General features: G+C 36.5%; 1 protein-coding gene and 1 pseudogene across 2 annotated transcripts; both read left to right on the top strand.

The window, feature by feature from the left end:
- The first annotated feature begins 356 nt into the window (after positions 1 to 356).
- On the top strand, positions 357 to 3,393 carry LOC139871658 (peroxisome biogenesis protein 2-like; annotated as a pseudogene).
- Positions 3,394 to 3,725: 332 nt separating this feature from the next.
- LOC139871659 (probable inactive nicotinamidase At3g16190) lies at positions 3,726 to 8,852 on the top strand. Of its 2 annotated transcripts, XM_071859376.1 has the most exons (5): positions 3,753 to 4,232; positions 4,370 to 4,483; positions 7,154 to 7,388; positions 7,466 to 7,582; positions 8,358 to 8,851. In XM_071859376.1, exons 1-5 carry the CDS (start codon positions 4,179 to 4,181, stop codon positions 8,429 to 8,431), a joined length of 594 nt encoding a protein of 197 aa, XP_071715477.1. In that variant the 5' UTR covers positions 3,753 to 4,178; the 3' UTR covers positions 8,432 to 8,851. The 2 variants fall into 2 exon arrangements, with proteins under 2 accessions (XP_071715478.1, XP_071715477.1); XM_071859377.1 differs by lacking the exon at positions 4,370 to 4,483 and having other exon boundaries at positions 3,726 to 4,232; positions 8,358 to 8,852.
- The last annotated feature ends 2,395 nt before the right edge of the window (positions 8,853 to 11,247 follow it).

Here is an 11,247-nt window from a genome sequence, read left to right as displayed (position 1 = left end):
TTCTTCACGGTGCTTTATTCCGGCAGGTGCTTGGTAGGCTTTCGGAGGTTACATGCTATATGTTTTTGTTGTCAGTTTCTTGCTAGCGCGACCATTATTTTAGGTTTCCGTTACTTTTAGCCTTGGTTTTACGTTGTTTTCTAAATTAAATGGGTCTGTTCATACCGTTAGTAAGCCATTTGGTTTAGTTGTTAACTTGACTAGTGCTCGTTGATGGAATATTTAGTATAAGTTGTACTTGTTGATCTTTAAATCCGTTCTAATTTTATAATTGTTTTCAAAAAACATAAAATAAAATAAAATCAAAATTCGTATAGTGACACAAAATGAAAAATCTATTTTGTCCGCTACTGTTTTCCAAAATCAATCTTGTCCAATTTCACATTCCAACGCTCCGGTCTCAGTCTCGCCGGTGCCGGTGTCCCGTTTTCATTTTCACACAAAATAAAAAACCCTAGCATCCACTAACAACAGTCCTCCACCAAGCCAAAAAAAAAAAAAAAAAAACAGTCCTCCACCAAATGAAACAGCTCGAATCAACGCTCACGAATCACTATCACCTCGTTGGCAATCAATCGCCCTTTCTCCACTCGTACACTTCCTCAATTCAATTTAATTAATTCAGTTTTTTGTTTAATTTTTTAATTAATATAGGGAATTGGAGATAAATTATTATATGATGTGTGCAGGATGCAATCCAATTGCAATCAGGGAGACTTGATATTGAAATGTCAGCTATGTATGCTTAATGTCTTCTCACGCATAATTATGTATCACACAATTATACATTTATATTGTGTTTGTTTAGGTTAATTTTAGTTATGTGCTTATCAACTTTGAGTTTATGGAATTAAAAATATGCAAGCTGGAATTTATGACACTTGTTTATGGTTGTTATAGAATGATGATTTAATTAATGTAGCTACTATTTGTAACTTGTAAATTCGCCTGCAATTTGACACAAAAGGTTCTTATGAAACTTATGGTAAAATTAACTCATACAACCTATAAGGGTAAAATTAACTCATACAACCTATAAGGGTAAAATTAACTTTTAGGTATGATACTAGTTTTAAATATGATACGTTAACTAATCGTCAGTTTTTTTATATGCTATCATACCTGTGGACTTTCACCTTGTATAAAACCTATATCCGTAGGGACACTTAATGCAAATTAAACACCAACCAACTGATTCCGTAACTTTGTTCAAAGGTTTATATTGGGTGCTAACAACTTTGCTGGTAGAGTGGTAGTTCACTAACAACACGCAAAAAAAGAAAAAAAAAAAAAAAAAAAAAATTTCCTGCAGCCACATAAGTAGTTTCTGTAACTGTATATTGTATCATGAAGGTTTATCTGCTTGCGTATGATGTAAACCTTACGGTCTTCATTAAATTCGACCGACAGTTAGGACGGGTTTAGAGGGGCCTGGACTTGCCGTTTATCGGAAGTTATGTTATTGTGTTGCTACAGTTGGTGGTCAGTATATATGGACTCGCTTGCATTCCTTTTTCGCCTTCCGTTAATGAGGTGATTCTGAACGGGTACCAAACATATTTCCATAAAAACATTAGGATTGTAATGAATTTTATACATTTAAAATGTGGTTTGTTTACTGTGCAGACGTCAATAGCTCGTCGAGCATGGCTTATAGTACAACGTATCGAAGGATTATGTAAAGCCGCGTCTTTCACCAATCTACTTGTATTTCTTTACACAGGAAGGCATGCTATTTTACTCCAACCTTTTTGATTCAGATGGTCTAGTTGATTTTTTATTATGTTAGTAAATGCTGGTATCGTTTGCTGAATCCCATTATTTAATTGAGAATTACTTCCATCCTAGTCCTATGATGGTACTCTATATGGTCGTCTGTTTTGACCTAATATCTATGAATGGGTTGAGTTGGGTTGTGTTTTATTTCTAGTGGGTGAAATGGGTAAAGTAAAAACACTAATTAAAAGGTGAAAGGGTCAAATTGCCGAATGGTTTAAACTCCTCCAGGCATGTATCTGGATGCAGGATCCAAAATATCTTAAATCTGTTTGGAGTTTTGTTAAAGTATTTAGCTCTTGTAACCATATTAATAGATTATTTTTTATCTTAAAAAATGGTTTACAAAGTGTTTGCAGGGTTAGTATTCTAATTATATCGAACTTTAGGCTGCATCTTTCGAAAATAGATATAAATATTCCTGCTGCACGTAACATGCGATTCAAGTATTCATTTGTTCATTTAAACTGCCCAACTGATTGATTTTGTTTTATCAATTCAGGTACAGGAATCTCATTGAGAGAGCGCTACGAGCAAGACTTGTCTATGGCAGTCGTCATATGAGCTGTGCTGTTAGTTTGGAACGAGTTCTCGGTAATTTTCATACTAATTTGAAACATCATATTATCAGTTTAGCCGTTTAGGTACATATGACATAGTACACCATGCTCAGAAAGTTCTACCCCTTGCTCCCACTCCTTGAAATATCCTTGTCTGAGTATCAGATGTGGCAATTGCGACCCATGTATTCACGAATGAGTCAATTTTGATTACATTTTATATCAAACAAGCTAAATTGAGAAAATCTAGCCGAACAGGAAAAAAGGTTAAATGGGTCAAATCTCACCCAACGTTTGTTTCAATGCATACAGCCTTCTATGTATGATATTAGGAGGCTATTGTTGTAAGGATATTGTTTTTGTGATGATACATAATACTCAGTTTTGCATCAATTTAACTACTACTAGATGAACACAAAATGGTTGGTGGTCGACCGAACCCAAACAGATCCATATTGGCTATCAGTTTACTTTTTTTTTTTTTTTTTTTTTTACAACTACCATTTCTCCGGTTTCTGATTTTCATGTGCTTGTCAATTTTAATTTACAGGAAATGTTGTTTTTGCTTTTCCCTCTTCTCAATTTGGCTTCAATGACGAATTTTCTTCGTCCGTTTTCAAAGAATAACTCTTCAGGATCAGATGGAGATGAAACACACTGCCCAATTTGGCAAACAAATCCGACAACTGTTTATCTTGCCCTTCCTTGCAAGCACAGCTACATGATGACTTGCTAGCATCACCTATCATAATCCATGTTTAATGTAGGGCAACATTGTTTTTTTCTTTATAGAGAGGGCACAATGGGTGGGTTGGGTAGCAGGTCAAAGCTGGTTTCTGTCAACAGTTAGACAGGTATTTTTTGTTAGTAGGCCAATACGCATTGGTCGTGTTGAATATTGAATCCACTATTTATGTAGTAAGGATCCTAGTAAACATTTACAATTTAATTGGAATCAAACTACCGAAGTATGTACTGTTGTATTGAATACTTGAATATCTATCCAAATTAACTATATACGTGGGTTTTTTTTTTTTTTTTTTTTTTTTTTTTTTTTTTTTTTAATTACAGGGGTACTGTTATTACTGTCTTAGAATACGGTGCGCTGCTACTCTATCATTCCGGTGCTCCCAGTGCAGTGAAGCAGTTGTTGCAATGCAACGGTTCAAGCAAACAGGATAATATAATAATAGTGCTAAAAATGGGCTTCATGTACGTTTAAAAAGGAATCAACATTCCTTTGAAACACGAGCAATTAATTAATTCAACTTCATTTACCTTGATCATTTTTCATAGTTGCTTATAAAGGGGCATAAATATATTTTTTCTGAAAGCTTTAGATTCTAAAATTTGTTTAATGTGTTTTTTATTCCAAGCCAAATCAGTCAAAATTCACTTTCGTCCACTAAACACCTCAAAAATATCTAAATCTACAAACAAACGCAGAAGCCCCCAGTGTGTAATCCACCAAAATCCGCAGGCTCCTAAACTCCTACGGAACTACATAAAACTGCAACCAAACATACCAAAACCTCTGTTGGGAGACCAAGAACAATCCTCAACGTTATTTACACAACCATGATACTTTATAATGTTGTACTGTATAACACTATAAAGTAACATAGTTGTTTACATAACAAAAGTGGTTTATGTACATATTACCGCCCTTGAAATTTTAGAACTGTAGTTGGTGCGATTTTCAAAACTTATACCGAGTATCTACTAGTCACTTTTATGTACACACTTTTACCCGGTAGGAGGGGGTATTAAAAAACACGGATAGCTCATCCAAACATCCTTAACTCAAAAAGACCAAACACACACTAAACAAAGAAACCAAAAATGGCGGCTAACCAAACTTGCAACACCACCGCTCTCCTTGTCATCGATATGCAGGTGACGTCATGTTCCTCGTTTTCTTTTTTTTCCTTTTTTATACTTATACTTCGTGTCTCTATCCATTTTTATTTAACTAATAATAACAAATAGTAACAATCAGTTCATCGTTTATTATTAATTAATTATAATTTCAGAATGATTTTGTGTTGAGTGATGGGTCAATGCGTGTTGATGGTGGTCTCGCTATCGTCCCTAACGTTATCAAATCCGTTGATTTTGCTAGACAACGTGGCTTCCTTGTTATTTGGGTATCACTATTCACTATTACTCTACTATAATTCTTCTATCTATACTATTTATCGAACTTTAAATTAACTTTAAATTATTGTTATTTGTATGCATAAGAGTATAATGTTAAGGGAGTTTAATGTTTGGCTTGCCCTAATATTTATTGTTAAACTATCATAGCATACTTCCTTCCTCCGCCACTAAATTTGATATACTACACTCTTGTCCGTTTAACTCCAAGCCAAATTATGCCTTCCTTCGAGTCTTCTAGTATTTGTGCTACCCTCGTCTTAACACCACCAACAAACTTTCCCTCGCTCCACCCCTTGTATTTTCATTGGATACCCTTCCAACCACCGAGGTTACCGCTGTCTAGACCTCGCCACAAACATAATTATCATATCTCGTCACGTAACATTCGATCGTTCCCTCCATGACTCCTCACCAGCCTCCGTCATACTCCTTCCTCGACGGCTCTAATACTCAACCTTCAACTCAACCACTTCTAGTTCCCCACCTTCGACCCATCTCTCACCACGACCGAATCCAATTTCACGACCCATATCTCTGAACACCTCACCCGATGCGACCACTATTCCACCTCCTCCGGCTCAATCCCAATCTACCATAACTCCGACCCAATTCCCATCATCACAACCCACGACCAAACACTCAACAACTCAATCCACGACCCCACCGCCCAATCCTACGTCTACTCATCCTATGGTAACTCGTTCTCGCATTGAAATAACCTAACATGTCCAACGTCTAAACCTACAGGTGTTAACATATCACCCATACCCAAATCCTACCCTCTAGCTCTTCACGACCGTAACTGGCAAAATGCTATGTATGAGGAATACAATGCTTTGATTAAAAATAATACGTGGACACTTGTGTCCCGCTCAACAGATGCGAACATAGTTCGTTCTATGTGGCTCTTCCGTCAAAAGTATAATGCAGATGGATCTCTCGGCCGCTATAAAGTGTGACTTATTGCTAATGGTCACAGTCAGTAGGTCGGGATTGACTATGATGAGACTTTTAGTCCTATTATTAAGTCGGCCACCATTCGTACCGTTCTCAGTCTTGCGCTTTTCCGCCATCAGCCCATTTATCACCTTGATGTTAAGAACGCATTTCTTAACGGTAATCTCACAGAGATTGTTTATATGCATCAACCCCCTGAATTTCAGGACTCAAGATACCTAGATCATGTCTGCCTCATGCAGAAAACATTATATGGCCTCAAGAAGGCCCATCGTACATGGTTTCAGCGATTTACAAGTTATGCTCAGTGGGCAGGATTTCACCATAGTCGTTGTGACTCATCCCTATTCATTTATTAACAGGGCTCAGGCGTAGCTTATTTGTTGCTATATGTTGATGATATTGTTCTCATAGCTTCCTCTACAGACCTTCTTTAACGGGCATTGCATCTCCTCATCTGGAATTTTCGATGACAGATTATGCTTGTTGAACTATTTTTTGGGGATATCTGTCACTCGCACTCATACTGGATGTTCCTATCCTAGAGGCAGTATGCTACTGAGAATCTTGAGCGCGCTTGTATGTTACAGTGTAGCCCTTTCAGAACTCTAGTTAACACCGCCTCGAAGGTCGGGCAGATGGACCTCTGGTATCTAACCCAACTTTGTATTGCAGCCTTGCAGGTGCTCTTTAGTCACTTTTACACGCACCGACATTTCTTATGCAGTTCAGCAGATATGTTTGTTTATGCATATCCTCGGGAGCCTTATCTATCGGCTCTTAAGAGGATCCTTCTCTACATTAGGTGGACTTTAGATATGGGACTTCAGTTTTTTTGCATCTCCTACCACTTATCTCGTGGCATATTCGGACGTCGACTGGGTACTGTGCTTTTCTTGGTAATAACCTTCTATCATGGTCGTCGAAGCAACAACACACACCATCGAGATCCAGTGTAGAGGCCGAGTATCATGGTGTCGCTAATGCAGTTGCTAAATCCTCTGGTTATGCAATCTTTTGCATGAGCTTCACTGCCCTTTATTCACTGCCACTCTTGTTTATTGTGATAACGTTAGTATTGTTTATCTTTCGACTAATCCAGTTCAGCACCAACGGACAAAACACAATGAGATCAACATTCATTTTGTTCGAGACCTTTTTGCCACCGGTCACGTTCGTATTCTTCATGTCCCCTCACGGTATCACTATGCATGCAAATATCTTTAAAAAGGGCCTACCTTCAACACTTTTTGAGGAATTTCGACCTAGTTTGACCGTGTAATGCTCACCCGCTCCAACTACCGGGATGTTAAGGGAGTTTGATGTTTGGCTTGCCCTAATATTCATTGTTAAACTCTTCGATTGTCCTCTTTTTATCTAGATATAGCTTGTCTTGTATGTTTATTAAATCAATGAAATATTGTTCACTATCATATAAGACCTCTTGTAATATTTAACACATTCGATGACATGTTAACATAGGCTGCCACGCCAGCAAAAAATACTGGACTAAGAGGTTACCTGGTAGTCTGGTATTTACATATACAAATAACGATAACCGAAAGTTCCAATTTACGTATAAAAGGTTTTAAGACTATAGATATATGGCCTTAGTCCTGGTGGTTGGGTTGGTTAAATGCTTGATGCCTGTATGTCTATGTGATGTGTTGATATACATATACTTTAGGATTTCAATATAGGTGGTAAGAGAGCATGATCCATTAGGAAGAGACGTTGAGTTATTTCGAAAGCATTTGTATGGTGACGGGAAACCGAAACCAACTTCAAAAGGGAGCAAAGGGGCAGAATTAGTTGATGGTCTTGTTATTAAAGAAGAAGACTATAAGGTAGTCAAGACTCGGTTTAGTGCGTTTTTTGCTACACATCTACATTCGGTTCTTCAAGGAGCAGGGATCGATAGTTTAGCTGTTGTTGGTATGTCAACTTTCTGTCAATTATTTGCTTGATTACTGACTGTATGAATTTAGTTGTGTGTCTTGGATATATTATAGGCGTTCAAACTCCAAATTGCATTAGGCAGACGGTTTTTGATGCTGTAGAACTTGATTACAAGTCTGTTACTGTTATAGTTGATGCCACGGCTGCTGCTACTCCTGATGTACATGCTGGTATGCTTACTATCTTTAGCCATACTACCACTTACCTTCATTTCGTAATTAAAATGTTGTTTGGATTTGTATGTAAAGTCGTATGCTTGTCATTGGGCTTTGTTAGATTTACATGATCCAACATATCAAAACTTGATTTACCAATCTGATTGATGATTAAGTTATCAAATGGATTGATCCATTTAAGTGGGTTGATACTCGGGTCGATCCATTTATATATCATGCTTTTCCCTCGTATACTTCTCTAATGTAATTCAACTTTCTGATCATAAAATCCCCGTCCTACATTACCATGTCATGTCATATGTAACGGATTCAAATGAAACACTTTCTAAAATAATTATTTGTTTTACACTTTTACTATGTGACGTCATTTTATACGGAGTGAAGGGTATGTGACGTCATTTTATTCAGAGCAAAACTTAATGTAGGTTGCCAAAAAGTGTTTCATAGTTCAAGTTGTCATTTTCTGAAGAGCTCATAAAGGATTATGAAACAATCATGTTATTAATGATTATAGACTGTAAATAATGTTACTATAAAGTGTTAAAGCCACTGCTGGAATAATATTAGATTGGGTCAAAGTCATTATTTTGCATATAGGAATAATGACATTAAGAACTTGATGTTTCGTGAAATCTCATCATTACTACTAACTAATATTATGCTTACACTAATAATACAGCCACATCCTTAAAGCATGTTGCCGCATGTTTCGTTCTATCTCGTTATGATTATTACAAATTGCTACTTATGTTTCTAAATTTTCAACCAGCCAATCTTTACGACATGAGGAATGTCGGAGTAGCAACTCTGACGCTTGAAGAATGGTGCGAGTCCTGTTTCTGATGTGTATGCTCTTAATCTGTTATGGTTTGGACTTGTTGCAAGTCATATGTGTAAATTAATCAGCTTATATATATATGGATACTGTAGTTTGTGTGGAATAAGAGCTGTTTGTGGTTAGTTAGTTAGATCCAGGGGTGATGCATGTAATAATGCTAAACATTGTGGGTGGTTAAGTAATTAGCCATGTTGATATTGATAGTTGATAATGATGATGATATGATGGTTATAATTGTGATGGTGATGTGTGTTATATGCATGTGCAGAAGTTTTAATGTATATGGTTTGGAGCTGTTGTAAGCCAGATGTGTAATTTAATTAGCTTATATTTGGATATACTGTATTTTGTGTGGAATAAGAGCTGTTTGTGGTTAGTTAGATCCAGGGGTGATGCATGTAATATGTTAAACATTGTAGGTGGTTATGTAATTAGAGCTGTTTGTGGTTATTTGTTGAGTGCAAGTAATATTAATCTGATGTACACCTCATAATTGAGCTATCCCCGATCTTTTTTTACTCTTTCTTTGATCAACTCACGTGGTCATATCTTAGCGATGTTTGAACGCGAGAACTCTTGTAAAAGGATGTTAGAGCAGATTGCAGATCATTCTCTTTTCTACTTGACAAAGCGATTTGGAATTGCATTGAAGGCTCTGCAAGTTGGTTTTTGGCTTCTATATGTGTTTTTTTTTGGCAAAAAAACGAAAACTCATAGAAACGAGACCGTTTTCCAAAAGAAAACGCCTCTCAACAAGGAATACAAGTAAACGAGGGCAACGGGGAGCTTGCACCTAGAAAGCAGCTAAGTAAATAAAAACTATCTATAAACGAGCCTCCCCAAACAACCCGTTAAACGTTAAAATAAACTAACAAATAGAACACCGAATACAACCCGATAAAGACGGAAAGTAAACCAAACGATCTAAGAGAAATTAACCTCTCGATCCCGCCCTTTTCAACTTTCCGTTAACCGTCTCTTTCAAAATGTTCTTCCCGGACCGATTATCAATCTTGTAAGATAACACATTGGCGGATCTATCCCCCGGTTCACTCTCTCCGGCCAAACGTGTCATCATTTCATCAAAAGCCGCTAAAGCCTCCACGACCAAACGTGCCTCCACGGAAAGTAAACCAAACGGCTTCTATATGTGTTGGGAGTCAGGTGTATAGCTCCTTAAATTAGATCCATACAATGTGGGATGTGTGGCTCCTCTATTGCTTTAATATAGTTTACTATTTCGGTACTAATGAATGGACACTCCTTTTCCTATTTTTTTTCCCTCTTTCATTGAAAATCTAAACTTAATCTTATAAATTTTGAACAACGATTACTCTCAAATTCTTAAATCTCACTATCACCGCCATTACATTCGTCTCATTTTTGCGAACACAACAGTAGTAACATCGCTGCTATTTGACACCCGCGTAATCATATGCGACATGTCAAATGAAAATGATGTTAGTACTGATTTGTTCATAAAAAAACGAGTTTAATGGTAGTAATAGTGATATCTTATTCTTCCGAATTGTGGAGTTATCGTTGCTCAAAATTGGAAGGAGAGAGTGGAGATGTACAAGTTGTAGAGAGTGTGCAACCATATTTATCCTAATAGAGTTCTACATTTACGCGCTAAAACATAAGTTGAATATTCTCAATATTCTACCAAAGAGTTTATGGCCTAGCAGCATGTGACAACCCTCTAATCAAGAAGGTTGTGTGTTCATGCTTTGCTGCAATGGCCCTTAAAGGTATGTATATATGTGTGATGTACATATAATATATGAATGTTCTATCAACATGTTATAGTTAGTTACCTTAATTAAGCAAGTGTTCACTTATATGTAAACTATACAATTTTATAAAATTTCATTAAGTATAATTTTCATCAATCAAGTTTCATTTTTACACAAACTAGTAATATGCACACTTAGCAGCCACATATGTCAATTATTATGAGACCATAGATTCCTGAAATTAATTAACATTTGTTTAACACTCCACTGGATGTAAAATGATTTTCATCAACCAGGTTTCATTTTTGCACTTTTATAATCTAGAAGTCATATTTGTCAATTATTAGTGGTAGGGTTGGGATGACATACCCATTATATTAATTAACGTCTGTATAACACTCCACTTGATGCGGAATAATTGAATTCATAGTGAGAAGACACAGTACTAACATTATATATATATATATTAATGTTAGTATTGTACTTATTTTCTCCGTCTTATTATGTGTTCATTTTGAAAGTGTACAAAGTTTTAGAAAATTTTACAAACTTCATTTTCACCAATATTTATCGTTTCTATCAATTATAACCTCTTTTGATTGATTAGAATGTTAGATTACGGTGTGAAGATCAAACAAATAAAGTAAGAATTTGATTTCTGGAAAAGATTTCATTGGGATCTCTACGATCCAAGTGGGAGAAGTACCTTGACACACGATTAACACTGATTCGTACACGTGGACTAAACACTTCTTCATGTGATCGGAGATCGGATATATATAACCACGTAAAAATCTCGTGACACATTCTTTACTTATTTATTTGTTTGTTATTATTCGTTTGTTGTTGTGGGTTTGTAATTGTGATCATTCACTGGTGTTGTTTGGATGGTATCAGAGCTAGAGCTACAGTTGTAACAAACATCGACATGTGCAACATGTTGACACAGTGTCACACCCATTAGTTGGCGCACACAGTGTCACACCCATCGCTTCACGCACGCAGTGGCACAACCCTTTGCAACAACATGAACGATAGGTTGATCCCTTGTACCAAAAGTCTCCTTGATTCGCCTCCAATCAGGT

The sequence above is a fragment of the Rutidosis leptorrhynchoides genome, chromosome 10, assembly GCF_046630445.1.
Source record: "Rutidosis leptorrhynchoides isolate AG116_Rl617_1_P2 chromosome 10, CSIRO_AGI_Rlap_v1, whole genome shotgun sequence".
In the NCBI taxonomy this organism is placed as follows: Eukaryota; Viridiplantae; Streptophyta; class Magnoliopsida; order Asterales; family Asteraceae; genus Rutidosis; species Rutidosis leptorrhynchoides.
The sequence above is the reverse complement of the archived record's forward strand: the minus strand, read 5'-3'. Positions and strand labels throughout refer to the sequence as shown.

Excerpts from the sequence above, each read along its gene's own strand:
- LOC139871659 (XM_071859376.1), top strand. The coding sequence starts at position 4,179 with ATGGCGGCTAACCAAACTTGCAACACCACCGCTCTCCTTGTCATCGAT. Across the intron at positions 4,233-4,369 it reads TCCTTGTCATCGATATGCAG|AATGATTTTGTGTTGAGTGA; the intron begins GTGACGTCATGT and ends TTATAATTTCAG. Across the intron at positions 4,484-7,153 it reads GTGGCTTCCTTGTTATTTGG|GTGGTAAGAGAGCATGATCC; the intron begins GTATCACTATTC and ends ATTTCAATATAG.